The sequence below is a fragment of the Schistocerca gregaria genome, chromosome 2, assembly GCF_023897955.1.
Source record: "Schistocerca gregaria isolate iqSchGreg1 chromosome 2, iqSchGreg1.2, whole genome shotgun sequence".
Taxonomy (NCBI): domain Eukaryota; kingdom Metazoa; phylum Arthropoda; class Insecta; order Orthoptera; family Acrididae; genus Schistocerca; species Schistocerca gregaria.
Genome location: NC_064921.1, coordinates 401,335,176 through 401,353,627, shown reverse-complemented (window position 1 = coordinate 401,353,627; position 18,452 = coordinate 401,335,176). Strand labels below are relative to the sequence as shown.

At 43.2% G+C, this 18,452-nt stretch overlaps 1 protein-coding gene across 1 annotated transcript in view; it reads left to right on the top strand.

Annotated features, from left to right (window-relative positions):
- Window positions 1–14,905: 14,905 nt before the first annotated feature.
- LOC126335797 (kelch-like protein 10) overlaps window positions 14,906–18,452 on the top strand; it is a 193,469-nt gene continuing 189,922 nt past the window's right edge. Inside the window, exon 1 of the mRNA XM_049999261.1 lies at window positions 14,906–15,076. Within this exon, the coding sequence (XP_049855218.1) occupies window positions 14,906–15,076 (171 nt within the window). The remainder of the gene's footprint in view (window positions 15,077–18,452) is intronic.

Here is an 18,452-nt window from a genome sequence, read left to right as displayed (position 1 = left end):
TTTAAATTGGAAACCCCATTTTTATTACATATTCGTGTAGTACGTAAAGAAATATGAATGTTTTAGTTGGACCACTTTTTTTGCTTTGTGATATATGGCGCTGTAATAGTCACAAACATATGGCTCACACTTTTAGACGAACTGGTAACAGGTAGGTTTTTTAAATTAAAATACAGAACGTAGGTACGTTTGAACATTTCATTTCGGTTGTTCCAATGTGATACATGTACCTCTGTGAACTATTCATTTCTAAGAACGCATGCTGTTACAGAGTAATTACCTGTAAATACTACATTAATGCAATAAATGCTCAAAATGATGTCCGTTAACCTTAATGCATTTGGCAATACGTGTAACGACTTGCCTATCAACAGCGAGTAGTTCGCCTTCCCTAATGTTCGCACATACATTGACGATGCTCTGACGCATGCTGTCAGGCCAGCGCCTGACGATAGCAAATATCCTTCAACTTCCCCACAGAAAGAAATCCGGGGACGTCAGATCCAGTGAACGTGCAGGCCGTGGTATGGTGCTTCAACGACCGATCCACCTGTCATGAAATATGCTATTCAATACCACTTCAACCGCACGCGAACTATGTGCCGGATATCCATCATGTTGGAAGTACATCGCCATTCTGTCATGCAGCGAAACATGTTGTAGAAACATTGATAGAACATTACGTAGGATATCAGCATACATTGCACCATTTAGATTGCCATCGATAAAATGGGGGCCAATTATCCTACCTCTCATAGTGCCGCACCATACATTAACCGGCAAGGCCGCTGATGTTCCTCTTGTGGCAACCATCGTGTATTTTCCGTTGCCCAATAGTGCATATTATGCCGGTTTATGTTACCGCTGTTGGTGAATGACGCTTCGTCGCTAAATAGAATTCGTGCAAGAAATTTGTCATCGTCCCGTAGTTAATATTGTGTCCAGTGACAGAACTGTACACGACGTTTAAAGTCGTCACCATGCAATTCCTGGTGCATAGAAATATGGTACAGGTGCAATCGATGTTCATGTAGCATGCTCAACACCGACGTTTTTGACATTCCCGATTCTCGCGCCGTTCGTCTGCTACTAATGTGCGGATTCGCCGCGGCAGCAGCTAAAACAACTACTTGGGCATCATCATTTGTTGCAGGTCGTGGTTGACGTTTCACATGTGGCTGAACACTTCCTGTTCCCTTAAATAACGCAACTATCGGATGAAGGGTCCTGACACTTCGATGATGTGGTCCAGGATACCGAGCAGCATACACACCACACGCCCGTTGAGCATTTTCATCACAACAGCCATTCATCAACACGATACCGACCTTTCCCGCAATTGGTAAACGGTCCATTTTAACAAGGGTAAAGTATCACGAAGCAAATACCGTCCGCACTGGTGGAATGTTACGTGATACCACGTACTTATACGTGTTTGACTATTACAGCGTCCATATGAAACTTCCTGGCAGATTAAAACTGTGTGCGGGACCGAGACTCGAACTCGGGACCTTCGCCTTTCGCGGGCAAGTGCTCTATCAACTGAGCTACCCAAGCACGACCCACGCCCCGTCCTCACAGCTTTACTTCTGCCAGTACCTCGTCTCCTACCTTCCGAACTTTACAGTAGCCCTCCTGCGAACCTTGCAGAATTAGCACTCCTGAAAGAAAGGATGTTGCGGAGACATGGCTTAGCCACAGCCTCGGAGATGTTTCCAGAATGAGATTTTCACTCTGCAGCGGAGTGTGCGCTGATATTAAACTGCCTTGCAGATTAAAACTGTGTAATCAAGCTGTAACTGCATGTGTTCTTAGAAATGAATAGTTCACAGAGGTACATGTATCACATTGGAACAACCGAAATAAAATGTTCAAATGTACCTACGTTCTGTATTTTAATTTAAAAAACCTACCTGTTACCAACTGTTCGTCTAAAGTTGTGAGCCATATGTTTGTGACTATTACAGAGCCATCTCTCACAAAGCTAAAAAAGTGGTCCAACTAAAACATTCATATTTCTTTACGTACTACACGAAAAATGGGAGTTCTTATTTTAAAAAACGCATTTGATATCCGTTTGACCGATGGCAGCGCCATCTAGCGGATCAACCACAGCGCCATCTGGTTTCCCCCTTCAAGCTAGACGAGTTTCGTTCTTTGTAGTTTTTTCGTTTGATGCTTATTTCGTGAGATATTTGGCCCGGTCACTATCAATGGACCACCCTGTATGCATTATGTGTTGCATATAATCCAGTCATCTGTTCCGTGTGAAAGGTGGCAAGTGAAGCAAAAGTAAAGTTCCTGATTAATTTATAAATTTTTCTTTACGTATCCTTTACATTTTCTTGTCAAAAATCGCTATATCAATTTACTGGGTTGGGCAGTAAGCAGAACAAATGGTTAGTAGACGCTAACAGTTCGATGACATCTCATCGTCACAGGGCTGGCGAATACTAGCGTCATTGGAAATTGTCCGCAATCATTTTGTCTCTAATGAAAGTTGTTCCCTAAGAAGCTTGATCCAAAGACTTTGACAAATCCTGAACATATACTGTGAACTTTATTTGTCAGGCGAGTTGATTGCAGATCAGTTTGTAATTAGAAAACATCAATGGCTAATTGTAAGTAATAAATGACTATAGACTGGACGGTGCAGCCTCGATTTCACGTATGTTGTCTCTGGTCTCAATACATGCAAATTTACCAGAGTCGATGAGAATGAACCTTTACCCAGTCCTGCAGACGTAAGTTAATTACAAGAACGAATGCTGTTGGTGGACCAGTGGCTGAGTGTGCCTTGGTAGATCAGGTATGAGGACATTACAGCCACTGGCCACAGCAATCACCGCCGTACGTGCAACCACCCACATTTCAGCCCTGCAGGTTACAAACACCTCATGAAATATTCCAACAGGTCAGCGTGGTGACGAACGCAGTCTACACGTTAATTTCTGGTTTATGTTCTTTGTCGGCAACTGGTTCACAATGCTTGTACAGTAATCAGTGGTGGATGCCTCGTGAACGAGCTTATAAACTACGTGGATGCTGTTTGGCCAGTGACATATTGGATATCTCTCTCTCTCTCTCTCTCTCTCTCTCTCTGGTTCTACACGATAGCAGGTTACAAACTCCTCAAGTCATATTTCAACAAGTCAGTGTGATCATGAGCGCCAGTCTACACGCTAATCTGTCACGTCACCCGCCGAACGATCTTGGGTTATGTTACTTGTCGGCAACTAGTTCACCATGCTTCTGCAGCAACCACTCATGAATGCCTCGTGAACTAGTGTGAATCTACGTGGATGCTGTTTCGCCAATCGGATCTCTCTCTCACTCTCTCTCTCTCCCTCCTTCTCTCCTTGTCTCTCTCTGGTTCTACAGGACGGTGTTTAGAGGCGCTGATCGAAACACGTGCCAAGCTTCAATCCAGTCCCGTATTCCTACTCAAATGTACATCGCAACGTATTACAATTCATTAATTTTGTTTCGGTCTTTTTCTGCAGAAATTTACACGTGTATTATTGTATTATGGAATCCATATTCCACTTTGAAACAAGGAGCCTCGCAAGCCTGCTGCAGTATGGGTGGCCGCAGAGCAATCACAGACACAGGCGGCACATACTGGAGGCCCGCTTAAAGTGATGACTCACTGCACGCAACACGGGACAGACCGGACCAGACGGTGGTACCCTGCGTAGGTTGCACTCAGGACGTGCCACCGGCAGTTTGCAGACCTTAACGAGCGTTAACTCCCCAAATGACGTTGCATTTCTTCCTTAAGTGTCCTAGTTTCTTTAGTTCATATTTAATGTTAGTCATCCCGAAAAGTCACACCATTCCAGCGTATTTTGCTTCATCGTATCTAGATAGTAAACGCAGGCACAAGGAAACAGTTGTGGTAAATAAATATAATGAAGCGGGTGTACACTGCATTACATGCAATGATTCCTTTAAGGTCATTTTACAGAAGGTTTTACGAACACTTTAACTAATCGCAGATCTGCATTAACAATGCACTTACGCGAAGTGCGACACAGCATCAAAAGTCCTTCATAAACTCTGAAAATACTCGAAAAAAAGAAGGAAAAGCCATGTATTGAATATATTGGAGGAAGCAGACACACAGGGTGATTATAATTAAACTTTCAAACCGCTGTAGAAATAACACCACTAGCCCGAATGACGTCAAATTGCAACGGAATATTATCAGAGAAGGGGGAAAACGTATGGCAGAAGAAAAATAGTTACGAAATGTAGCAATAGATGGCGCTGTTAACATCATAATTTAATAGTGGTCGACTAAAAATGACAAATGAATCATATAGCAATGCCTAAGGCGTATGTTTGACTTTAAACACACTGTACTACTCGGTGTGCTTGGGTGTACAGGTGTGATACTGCTAGTTACGGAAGGCCATCCGCCACGGCAAGGTCATATCACATCAGATGAGGAAAATTGGTTTTTAACTGTCCTGAGGCCAAAAACCGCATAAAAAGCATCAATCACGTCGGTTTTTAATTTTCCTGAGGCCAAGAACTACATAAAGGGCATCAATCAAAATCAAATCGGATTATTAATTTCCGTGTGACTGGTTCAAAACATGTTCAATATGCTGTCCACCGTTTTCTGCAACAAGTGGAAATCGAGAAACAGCATGTCCCACTCCTGATCGAAGTGTTTCCGGGGTCACGTTCAGAATGTGTTGCACAATGTGTGCCTTTAATACAGCTAAGTTTGCAATCGGAACACTGAACACAGCCTCTTTCATATAGCCCCACAGCCAGAAGTCACACGGATTAAGATCAGACGATAGGGGCAGCCAGGTTGTAGGGAAATGACGATTAATAAATCTAGCATTTCTGAAATGGCGCTTCAGCAGCTATTTAACTGGATTTGCAATGTGCAGAGGTGCGTCATCTAGCAAAAAAATGATCTCATCCACATGTCGACGCTGTTGGAGAGCTGGAATCGCGTGATTGACCAAAAGACACTCATAGCGCTTACCAGTGACGGTACAGGTAACAGGACCGGAAGCACCTGTCTCTTCGAAAAAATGTGGCCTTGTGATAAATGATGGCGTAAACCCTCACTACACAGTGACATTTCAGGATGAAGTGGTACTGGTTGATTTGCATTTGGATTTTCCGTTGCCCATATTCGACAATTCTGTGTATAGACATATCCTGTCAGATGGAGGAGGAGGAAATTAGTGTTTAACGTCCCGTCGACAACGAGGTCATTAGAGACGGAGTCAGATGGAAGTGGTCCTGTCCACAAAATCTTCCACGGCGAGTCATTGTCCACTTCCACGCGAGCAAAGATCCCTCTTGCTGGTAGGTCAACAGGAAGCAACTCGTGAACATGGGTAATTTTGAATGGATAGCAAAGAAGGATGTTTCGTAGGATTTTACGCACCTTGTTCACGGGTATGACGAATGTTCAGGCAACTCTCCGTGCACTACACGTTTGCACACCAACACTCGTCTCCTCCTGCATTGCTGTGGTCACTGCTTTCACGGACGTCGAATCAATTCGTTTCCTCTCTCTACCAGGTTGCACACCAAAAGAACCCGTCTTTTCGAATTTCCAGATCATTTTCTCTAGATCCACTGCACTCATCGGACCAGCGCCTTTTTTCAAACCCTTCAGTGTCTGGAACTTCTGCAGAGCAACATATGCACAGTCATCATTCTTGTAATACAGCTTTCCGAGCAGAGCGCGATCCTGCGTTGAGACAGTCGTGGCGAACGTTGCAGACGCGAAAGGAGGAAAAGCCGTGTACCCGGCGTGTTTATACCAACTTCAATGGGTCGTGCACATGACAGGAGTTTTCATTTACGTGTTCTGACACATTTATCAATTTTCACACTATTTTTTTCTTCTGACATACTTTTTCCCCCTTCTCCGATAATATTCCGTTGCAATTTGACGTTATTCTGACCAGTGGTGTTATTTCTACAGCGTTTTGAAAGTTTAACTTTAATTATAATCACCCTGTAAAAATAAAATGAATAGTTCACATTGAATAATAAATTATAATTATAGCACTATAGCAATCTGGCTAATTTTGATTGTTTATACGATTAAATACTAGTATGTAATAAAATTCATTGTTGAATTGGCTTGTAAAGAGAGCGACCCATACCCTCCTAGTCATGAGTACATGACGTCACACCGTCCTCAAGATAGTTTCCGTTCTCACAGCCTGTTCTTCCATCTTAGTCGCATGTGTGGGCCGCGTCTGCTCTTCCCATAACGGGTTACCATATCGTCACACCGGTAAGAAAGTGCCACCTTATATCATTCCGCACAGAAATTTGCATTATGCCCCAACTAACTGCTTATAGGCAACCAGGCTTATTGAAAAAAATTAGCGTCCTCTCAGTATAAAATATGTTTTCTTATTTTAGATGCAGGCAAATCTTAAAACAAAGATCCATAACTACATGATCCACCCAACACCAGCTTTAACGAAATTAGAAGACCACATTTTTTTTGTCACACATCGTTTGCCGATGTAACGTAGATAATGCACCGAAGAGCCATAGAAACTGGTACACCTGCCTAATATTGTGTAGGCCCCCACCGAGCACGCAAAAGTGCCGCAACACGGAGTGGCATGGACTAGACTAATATCTGAAGTAGTGCTGGAGGGAACTGACACCATGAATGCTGCAAGGCCGTTTATAAATCTAGGAGATTCCTCTGAAAAGCACGTTGCAAGCCAGTCAAATATGATCAATAATGTCCATGTCTGGGGAGTGTGGTGGCCAGCGGAAACGTTTAAACTCAGAAGAGTGTTTCTGGAACCACTCTGTAGCAGTCCTGGACGTGTGGAGTGTCGCATTGTCCTGCTGAAATTGCCCATGTCTGTCGGAATGCACAATGGACATGAATGGATGCTGGTGATCACACAGGATGCTTACGTACGTGTCACTTGTCAGAGTCGTATCTGGACATATCAGAGGTTTCATATCACTCAAACTGCACACGCCACACACCATTACAGAGCCTGAATTAGCTTGAATAGTCCCCTGCTGACATGCAGGGTCCATGGATTCATGGAATTGTCTCCAAACCCGTACACGTCCATCTCCTCGATAGAATTTGAAACGAGACCCGTCCGACCACGCAACGTGTTTCTAGTCCTCAACAGTCCATTTTCGTTGTTGACTGGCTCAGGCGAGGCGTAAAGCTTTGTGTCGTGCAGTCAACAAGGGTACACGAGGGGGCCGTTGGTTCTGAAACCCCATGTCAACAACATTTCGTTGAATGGTTAGCACACGGACACTTGCTGAAGACCCAGCATTGAAATATGCAGCAATTTGAGGAAGGGTTGCACTTCCGTCACATTGGAAGATTCTCTTCAGTCGTCGTTGGTCCCGTTCTTGAAGGATATTTCTCCAGCTGCAGCGATGTCGGACATTTGATGTTTTACCGGATTTCTGGTATTTGCCGTACACTCGTGAAATGGTCATACGGGAAAATCCCTGCTTCATCGCTATCTCGGAGATGCTGTGTACCATCGTTCGTGCGCCAACTATAACACCACATTAAAACTTACTTAAATCTTGATAACCTGCCATTGTAGCAGCAGTAACCGGTCTACAACTGCGCCACATACATTTTGTCTTACATAGCCGTTGCCGACTGCAGCGCCGTATTCTGCCTGTTTACATATCTCTGTATTTGAATACGTATGCCTATACCATTTTCTTTCGCGCTTCAGTGTATTCATTGAATTATGTCTTAACTAGATGCGATGGGTACACCTATGATATTTTAACACTGTGAAAATATTTTAGATATTACCTTTATTAATTTAATAATCCGTAAAGTTGACACATTGTATATATATTACTCTTTACTATGCAGATTGCACCTGATGATGCAGCTTTCGACTGCGAAGCCAGTTGTGTATCAATAAACAACACTTTTACCAGTTGTCAGTGGAGTTCTTACATCGTTTTGGCTAATTTTTACAAGTAAACCTGTCATCAGTAGACAACCATCGTGCTTTACTTGGCGCGGTCCTTTTGGAGGTGGTGTGCCTTTGCCTTCCTCCGATCGCTGAACCGATTTACGCAAACAGCTATAGCGAACCTACAGTTTAACGTGTATTCTGAGCAACAGTCTAACTCGTCATTTTTCACATCAAAAAACGTTGCGAGAGGTGAACATGTGGCAACTCACAGATACTGCCCCTGGAATTGATCTGGAATCGAACCGAAAGCCTTTGGATTTCTAGTGTGGTACTTTACCACTCAGCCATCGAGCCAGCAACTGAAATTCTCACAAAGCAACAAGTCTGCCTTACGGAATCGGATGTGTTTTGGAATAGCTTTAGAGAAACAATGCAGTAGTCTGTCTCCTGAAAGAAATAAAAATCCGGATACGTGACAGAAGGAAACGCTCACTGAGTGGTCCTTACAAACTTCGTTATGTGTACAGATAGTTCGTTCGTTCCGGGATTCGGGACTGTGAACGATTTTTGTTTGCTATCGATATTGATGGAGGTAAGACATACGTCTGTCCATTTCTGAGAAACAGGGATCTTAACAGAAGGATAGACAGATAGCAAATTAAGGACATAAAATATTGTTTTCGTGTGATGCAGTTACAGATTAATTTTCTTCGTATTTTTTTCCTGCAGTTGTACTGTGAAACCTTGCTTTTTGCCAGTGTACATGGTCCTCGATCAAAGGAAGTTACCCTACAAGTTTTGATGCGTTTGCGAGTATCAAAACATGTGATATAATTGATCGTATCTCTTGATTGCATTGACTTAGAAGCTTACATTTATTACACCGTCCAAGGATACGACGCAAATGTTAAATTGATACGTCTAGCCGTCCCTGAGAAAACAGAGCCATAACAGTCGGACGGACAGAAAAACAGCCAGTTAACACATAGCAAAAAGTTTTTCTTGTGTGTTGTAGCACAATTTTAGGATTTTATCCCTATGGTTGTACTGCGAAACCTCGCTTGCTCTATATCAACGGGAAGTACCCCATAGGTTTCGGTGAGCGAGTTCGCGAGTGTTAAAATATGTGACATAAATGGCCGTACGTTTTGATTACATTCATGCCAATTTAATCGTTAATTCGTCGCTGAGAAAAATGGTTTTTAACAGTCGTCAGTCAGACAGACGGACAGCAAAGTGATCCAGTGAGGGTCTTGCTTTAACCGATTGCGTTACGGACGTCTAAAACCGATGTGTTACTATTACAGAGAGAGGTGGTACAGTGGTAAGCCACTGGACTCGCATTAGGGAGGACAGCCGTTTAAATAGCCTTCCTATCATCTGGATTTGGGATTCCCGTTATTGGCTTCCCGTTACTTCCCCAATATCGCTTATGGTGAACGCCAGAATGGTTCCGTTGTTACTTTTTCAGGACATGGCTGATTTCCTACACCATCCTTGCCCCCTCTGAACTCGTCATTCGTCTCTAACGTCCTATACTCCGAGTAAAAGTACTTTATGGTTGCTTGAGACAGTATTGCAGGCGAGCAGCCAGCCACGCTTCAAAAGGTGATGCACGTACTGCGTATCTACCAAACAAGCAATGCTGCGAGCACATGGTTCTCTAGAAAAACTGCGATTGGGTGGCAGAAGGCCCCTAACACTTGACTCGCCGAAATGTCAATCACAAAGCAATTCCTATGGGAGTGTAACCGTCGATGGGACGATAAACCATAATACTCCTTCCTTCCTTTAGAACGCATACCGTACTCATCGTTCACTTTTCGTATCTCTGGTCGGTGTATGTCTTTCGAATAGCTGTATTTGTTAAAAATTAAAGCTATGGTTCCAAACGTACAAGCCGTAGGATGTATCATACACTACTGGCCATTAAAATTGCTGCACCACGAAGATGACGTGCCACAGACACGAAAATTAACCGACAGGAAGAAGATGGCTCAAATGGCACTGAGCACTATGGGACTCAACTGCTGTGGTCATCAGTCCCCTAGAACTTAGAACTACTTAAACCTAACTAACCTAAGGACATCACACACATCCATGCCCGAGGCAGGATTCGAACCTGCGACCGTAGCAGTCGCACGGTTCCGGACTGCGCGCCTAGAACCTCGACACCACCGCGGCGGCTAGGAAGAAGCTGCTGTGATATGCAAATGATTAGCTTTTCAGAGCATTCACACAAGGTTGGCGCCGGTGGCGACATCTACAACGTGCTGACATGAGCAAAGCTTCCAACCGATGTCTCATACACAAACAGCAGTTGACCGTCGTTACCTGGTGAAACTTTGTTGTCATCCCTCGTGTAAGGAGGGGAAATGCGTACCATCACGTTTCCGACTTTGAAAAAGGTCGGATTGTAGCCTATCGCGATGGCAGTTTATCGTATCGCATCATTGCTGCTCGCGTTGGTCGAGATCCAATGACTGTTAGCAGAATATGGAATCGGTGGGTTCAGGAGGGTAATAAGGAACGCCGTGCTGGATCCCAATGGCCTCGTATCACTAGCAGTCGAGATGACAGACATCTTATCTGCATTGCTGTAATGGATCGTGCAGCCACGTCTCGATTCCTGAGTCAACAGATGGGGACTTTTGCAAGACAACAACCATCTGCACGAACAATTTGACGAGTTTTCAACAGATTGGACTATTAGCTCGGAGGCCATGGCTGCGGTTACGCTTGACGCTGCATCACAGACAGGAGCGCATTCGATCGTGTACTCAACGACGAACCTGGGTGAACGAATGGCAAAACGTCTATTTTTTCGGATGAATCCACGTTCTGGTTACAGCTTCATGGTGGTCGCATCCGTGTTTGGCGACATCACAGTGAACGCACATCGGAAGCGTGTATTTGTGATCGCCATACTGGCGTATCACCCGGCGTGATGGCATGGGGTGCCATTGGTTACACGTCTCGGTCAGGTCTTGTTCGCATTGACGGCACTTGGAACATTGGACGTTACATTTCGGATGTGTTACGACCCGTGGCTCTACCCTTCATTTGATCCCTGCGAAACCCTACATTTCAGCAGGTTAAGGCACGACCGAAGGTTGCAGGTCCTGTACGGGCCTTTCTGGATGCAGAAAATGTTCGACTGCTGCCCTGGCCAGCACATTCTCCAGATCCCGCAGTAACTGAAAACATCTGGTCAATGGTGGCCGAGAAACTGGCTCGTCACAATACGCCAGTCAATACTTTTGATGGCCGGCCGGAGTGGCCGTGCGTTTCTGGGCGCTACAGTCTGGAACCGCGTGACCGCTACGGTCGCAGGTTCGAATCCTGCCTCGGGCATGGATGTGTGTGATGTCCTTAGGTTAGTTAGGTTTAAGTAGTTCTAAGTTCTAGGGGACTGATGACCTCAGAAGTTGAGTCCCATAGTGCTCAGAGCCATTTGAACCATTTTGAATACTGTTGATGAACTGTGGTATCGTGTTGAAGCTGCATGGGCAGCTGTACCTGTACACGCCATCCAAGCTCTGTTTGATTCAATGCCGAGCCGAATCAAGGCCGTTATTACGCCCAGAGGTGGTTGTTCTGGGTACTGATTTCTCAGGATCTATGCACCCAAATTGCGTGAAAATGTAATCACATGTCAGTTCCAGTATAATATATCTGTCCAATGAATACCCGTTTATCATCTGCATTTCTTCTCGTTGTAGCAATTTTAATGGCCAGTAGTGTAAATGTTACGGTCATAAGCTAGATATATGGATACAGTGGAATCAGCTGAATTAATTAATACGGGAGAAAATGTTAGATATAAGTAGCTAGAAATAAAGGAGGTTGTTTCTACACGAGACATATGGTAAAGCACACAACACTCATCACATTTTAGCCGGAAGTAGCGAGACTGTGTGTAAGATGTTTGCGTAGATCAAGTTCAAATGGCTCTGAGCACTATGGGACTCAACTGCTGAGGTCATTAGTCCCCTAGAACTTAGAACTACTTAAACCTAACTATCCTAAGGACATCACACACATCCATGCTCGAGGCAGGATTCGAACCTGCGACCGTAGCAGTCGCACGGTTCCGGACTGCGCGCCTAGAACCGCGAGACCACCGCGGCCGGCATAGATCTAGTGATAAGATTTGTATAGCCTCAAGAGAATGATGGAAGACGACGGTGGAAACAGTGATGACAAAGAACTATTCACCTGAGAGCAAGCTACCGTCCATAAAGTGTTCGGAACGATGATGATAAATCTGGAACATTGTGCAAGCTTAAACGTTTCCTATCGTTGTCATAACTGGAGCTACACGAAAATTTTATGTGCTAAACTTCGTAACTCATTCCTGAGAATGTATAATTACGTGAGACGTCATCCTAAAATTAAATAATAGAACACCTTGCATAGCGATATATGCTAGCAGCAGTCTATCAGTTTCAGTACTATCTTCTTATCGAAGAAGTGTGTGACCTGATTCAGAAGTGTGAAAATTGGGTATTGCTTTAATTACATTATCCTTCAGGCTAGAGCGACCTCAGTGCCCTGCTTCATGTTATAGAATTGGCTATACCTGTGTGACTGACACGTGATGTATAGCTATGTGACTGACACGTGATGCATTGACGTCCGCAGAAACGTCAGTTCTCATGATATTTCAGTTCTTATCACGTTCCTCCTCCTACACTGCGATGAGCAGATTATAATAATGGAGAATGAAGAAAGAGCGGTTCTAAAGATGTAACGTAGGAATGTAGTATTTGAGCCAATGCTAGAAGTTATGGTAATGACTCAGTGATATGTGCTGTGGTTGGAGAAGGAACCGCGTGCTCAGAATGAATACTCTCAGCCTATGTCCACTGTATAGGCGTTACTGAAAGAATGGTTTTCCTTTCAGCCTTCAGACTGGATTAACAGGCATTGTAGATACGTCAGGACGATTTCTATAAGCATAATTCCTGATATTAAATTTATTTGTGTGAAGTCGTGTTTTAACTTGTGGGAAGGTGAAGGACTTCAGTGGAACTGCCCGACGCTGCGACAAATATCTGTTATAACGAAGAGATTCGATATAAAATGAAAATTCCTTATGGACCGGTAATTCCGATGTAGATGGTGGTGTTTTATAGATTGTCAGTGACACTTCACAGGAAACGAGGCCGAAAGGGTTATAACGTAGTTTGAACAGACGGTCAAGTACTTTACAATAATTTCTTAGATAATTACCGCTGCCATCAACTGAAGAAGTTTATTCTGATAGGCAACAAAGAACTACAAAGAAACTGATTTTGTGACAACAAAACAACGGTTACTATTGGTTAAAGTATTCTGAGTCCAATTGTAGCGTCAAATTCTGTTAAAATCCCAAGCCGTTGATGATTGCCTCCCCATCGTCATCAAATTGTTAAGTGAGACCATCATGGAATAGGCGAGGCTCCTAGTTATAAGCGAATGCACTTTAAGTACAACAAAGATAATTTACGTCATGAAACGGTGATTTTGAATATTAAATCCTCCCACGAAGGGACACACGCTGAAAAACTAGAGGGCCTCTCTGGGAACATTGTGTCATATTGTTAGTTCAGATGACATTTAAGGTATGATTAATCTCATCTGAAGAATGATGTAAAGAAAATGATTATATTCTGGATACTTTATCTCAGGAGGTGATATTTCGGTACCTCCATTATAGCATAACAGCGTGACAGAAATTAGTATATTTGAATGCAACACTGAAGATTATCAGTCCTCGTTCACTTCATAAACTGCAGTAGGGCGAAACAGACAGTTATTACAGAAATTATGGACTGAGTAAAAGATTTGTGAGCACACAACTTAAATGAAGCTCACTTGAGAACTGCGAGATTTTGCAACTGCGATTTAGGATTGCAACAGAAAGATCAGGCTTGGCTCGCGAAGGATATTTGTGTCGAAGATAGGGAATGAAAAACAGTGCCTCGGCGATCATGTCAATGTCGCAAAGCTCCGCGACACAAATAACTAAAGCTCTCAGAATGTGTAATTTCCTGCTGTACTGATTTATGTAGGAATATTATTCTTTTGTGCCAGCCTTTCTGTATGGTGGTCATAAAGTTACCTCATCTCTGCGACTGGGATTCAAGGCACTGGACGACGTGTGGTCTGAAGCCTCCAGACTTCCTTTTGAGAAGAGCTACACTTTCAGAGGTACTATGGAGCGATTAGGTTACACTAACAAAGTTTATTATGGAATAACAGATAAATTAAAACAATTGTCTGTGTCAGTCAGTTTTTTCTCCCACAACAAGGTTCCAATGGATACATTTCCTTCAAGTGGATCAGTGGATTACATTCCATTTTTCTTTGTAGGATTTAACCAGTAGTCTGTGCTGAACTTCGTGTCGCTACAAGCAAAGAATAATTTGGTCTTCTTACGGCACTCGAATTTTAAAATGTAAATAATGACAAAGCTACTTACAAGAAGTTCCAGAAGTAGGAAAGTCGACGATCGTTGTACGTTTCCGTCATCAGGTGGCAAACAAACACGAGACGTAAACAGTTGCAATTTCCAAATCGGTGTCCAACATGGACAACATAAGGTTAGTATGGATCGTTAGGTGCTCGAGCATCAGTTTAAAGTGGGCAGGTTATGTGGGGATATAATAACAGAGTGTTAGCATTTTTCTTCAAACCTGATAATCTAATTAAATAATAATGTTCAGAGAACCTTACAAATTTGGATTTTTCAGTGCTGATAGTTTCGAAAGTGCTTAGAGTAATTAGTAAAACAGTAAAAAATCTGACAGATTTGGAAGTGCGTCGCTTGTGAGTACTCACCCCAGCTTGGCCCTGTCCTGCCGAAGATCTGCCCCTCGTCGGGGTTCCAGAGGAAGAGGCGGAAGCTGCGCCAGCGTCCGACAGGGGGCGGCCGCAGATAGAACTCGTAGTCGCGCACCTTGTTCTCCGGCGGCTCGCCCTTGCTGCCCCCTGCCATGGCCGCCGCTGCTCTGCCGCCGTGTGAGGCCGCGCCGCCGCCGCAGCCACAGGCCAGCACGCGGATGTGCCTCGTTACACAATTGGCGGCCCACGGCACGGCACGCCGCGGCCGGCCCCGCTCAATCGACGCCTACTTGCGCCGCTCCCCCTGCCCTGGCCGGAGGCAGGTACGCACAGCCAGCTGACTCAGGTGTCTCACACACACGCACACTTTGTGGAGTAGTCGCTAGGGGCTGATGCATTTCTCTCACAAAGTTGGAGTACATATTTTTACTGAGGGTTTCACCGTGCTCGCATCTGTTGTTGTTGTCGTTGTCTTCAGTCCTGAGACTGGTTTGATGCAGCTCGCCATGCTAATCTATCCTGTTCAAGCTTCTTCATCTCCCAGTACCTACTGCAAACTACATCCTTCTGAATCTGCTTAGTGTATTCATCTCTTGGTCTCCCTCTACGATTTTTACCCTCCACGCTGCCCTCCAATACTAAACTGGTGATCCCTTGATGCCTCAGAACATGTCCTACCAACCGATCCCTTCTTCTGGTCAAGTTGTGCCACAAACTTCTCTTCTCCCCAATCCTATTCAATACTTCCTCATTAGTTATGTGATCTACCCATCTAATCTTCAGCATCCTTCTGTAGCACCACATTTCGAAAGCTTCTATTCTCTTCTTGTCCAAACTATTTATCGTCCATGTCTCACTTCCATACATGGCTACACTCCATACAAATACTTTCAGAAATGATTTCCTGGCACTTAAATCTATACTCGATATTAACAAATTTCTCTTCTTCAGAAACGCTTTCCTTGCCATTGCCAGTCTACATTTTATATCCTCTCTACTTCGACCATCATTAGTTATTTGGCTCCCCAAATAGCAAAACTACTTTACTACTTTAAGCGTCTCATTTCCTAATCTAATTCCCTCAGCATCACCCGACTTAATTCGACTACATTCCATTATCCTTGTTTTGCTTTTGTTGACGTTCATCTTATATCCTTCTTTCAAGACACTGTCCATTCCGTTCAACTGCTCATCCAAGTCCTTTGCTGTGTCTGACAGAATTACAATGTCGTCGGCGAACCTCACAGTTTTTATTTCTTCTCCATGGATTTTAATACCTACTCCGAACTTTTCTTTTGTTTCCTTTGCTCAATATACAGATTGAATAACATCGGGGATAGGCTACAACCCTGTCTCACTCCCTTCCCAACCACTGCTTCCCTTTCATACCCTTCGACTCTTGTAACTGCCATCTGCTTTCTGCACAAATTCTAAATAGCCTTTCGCTCTCTGTTACAGCACACACACCAAAAATTGTGCTCGTAACAGAAATATCGCGAAGTAAGATGAGCGTAGTGAATCAATGCAGACAGTACAAGTGAGATAGAAATACTGCAGAGAATGGATTTTGATAGTTGAAATAGAAACTAATTGTGGTTTTGCTGTCTGCAAGTCTTCCACATGCTGTCGTGTTACTTTAGTTGTAGGTTAGATAATTTGGCTTACTTGGGGAAGTAGCTTCAGGGGCAGAAGACAAGTGGAAAATGAGTATAGGGAAACAGAGCACAGACACGATAAGGAAACTACGTTGTTCCATGTAGTCTCCCAGACCAAGACCCTACAGGAATGACGGAACAAGAAAACAAGCATGAAAAATTTTAATGACCGCTAGAGCAGCTACAACTTGAATCACTCATATATGGATACTCTAATAAAATATTCACTACGTAAATTAAACTTATGCGTGACTGATATTAACACATGAGTGTATCCTCATTGTACATGTGGTCACTAGTCATAGAGTAAAATGAGATTTACCTGTCCACTGTATAAAGTGGTCCAAATGTACTGCATAACAGAACAGCAAAATATAGGTTGCATATGTTGTCTGTTCATTTTTTGCCATTCCTCTAACCAGTATCAAAAAATGTGCAGCCATTCAATACAAACGTCTGTAACAGCAGAAACATGATATGGGGGAAAGGGTAATTAAGTCATATGTATGATAAGAGTAATATCGCAGATCAGGTTGTAAAGAAATGTAAAGCGATGCTCGAATCTTTATAAGCACATATTAAGTCACTGACAAAACAAAGTGCCAAATGGGTCTACAATAGTAGAAACATTTCAACCTGCTACTGACAGAAACAATAAGAATTTATCAAACTACTAGTATATCAACAGGTTACTCCAATAAGCTATTAAAATGGTTTCCGTTTGTCAAACAGAAGAGGAAATGTAACCAAACTTCTTTCTTTGCTAGTACCCGCTTTTAGCGGAGAAAGCTGTAAACATTTCTCCAAAACGTTACATAGTAGCACATATCCATTCTGATTATTCAAGCCGGCTGGGGTGGCCGAGCGTTCTAGGCACTACAGTCTGGAACCGTCCTGCCTCGGACATGGATGTGTGTAATGTCCTTAGGTTAGGTTAGGTTAGGTTTAAGTAGTTCTAAGTTCTAGGGGACTTATGACCTCAGGAGTTAGGTCCCATAGTGCTCAGAGTCATTTGAACCATTTTTTTTTTGATTATCCAAATCCGTAAATTAGTAGTCATCTGTAGAAGGCGATTGCAATGGTCCATTTTGATATCAACTAGTTCTGCGTTAGATGGATTTTTTTATATTTCCGCTGCATCCATTCTAATTTCTCCTTATATACACCATGCTCCTGGCTATGGACTATGGCACAACATTTCTAGAGTGCATAGGCTTCTACCATTAAACAGCTGGTGTGTGACATCATCTTTCGATCCACCACATAGTGCATGCATTAAGCACCTTCCACCTGCCAGTTGAGATTACGATCTGCCGTGTAATGCTTTATGCTAAAGTAATATGAAGCATAGATATAGGCAGCATTCAGACTTTCTTTTTCTCCCTGAAATACAGCCAACACAGAATCTAGTCGCGAGTAGCTTAGTGGAGTGTACATGTCACAATAAACTTTACCGGATTAAATGGAACTCTGCAGCACAGATTTTAACAATAGTACTCTGCTGGGAGACGAAATGATTTTTTTTAACTTCTCGAAAGACTGCATACGTTAACAGAACCGTGGTATTGTCCGTTCCACGTTTCGATATATATATATATATATATATATATATATATATATATATATATATATATATATATATATATATATATAAATGCGATTCGTCAACTCAGGTCAGGAGGTGTTAAGATCAGAGTGTATCATAGCTATCACATCGAGAGCAAACCTAAGTGTGATTATTGTTGGATAAAACATGAAAAGATCGCATTTTAACGGTATTGATTTATTCTGCACAATGTGTGTTAACAAAATACAGAGTGTCGCTGGTAAAAGTACCTCGTGTAAGTGTGCAGGAAACGTAGTGAAACTGCAGAAACGGAGAACTGAAATGGACGTACCATTTGCACTATGTGATCAAAAGTATCTGGACACCACCAGAAACATACGATTTCTTTGTTAGGTGCATTGTGCTGCCACCTGCTGTCAGGTACTCCATATCATCGACCTCAGGAGTCATTAGACATCGTGAGAGAGCAGAATGGGT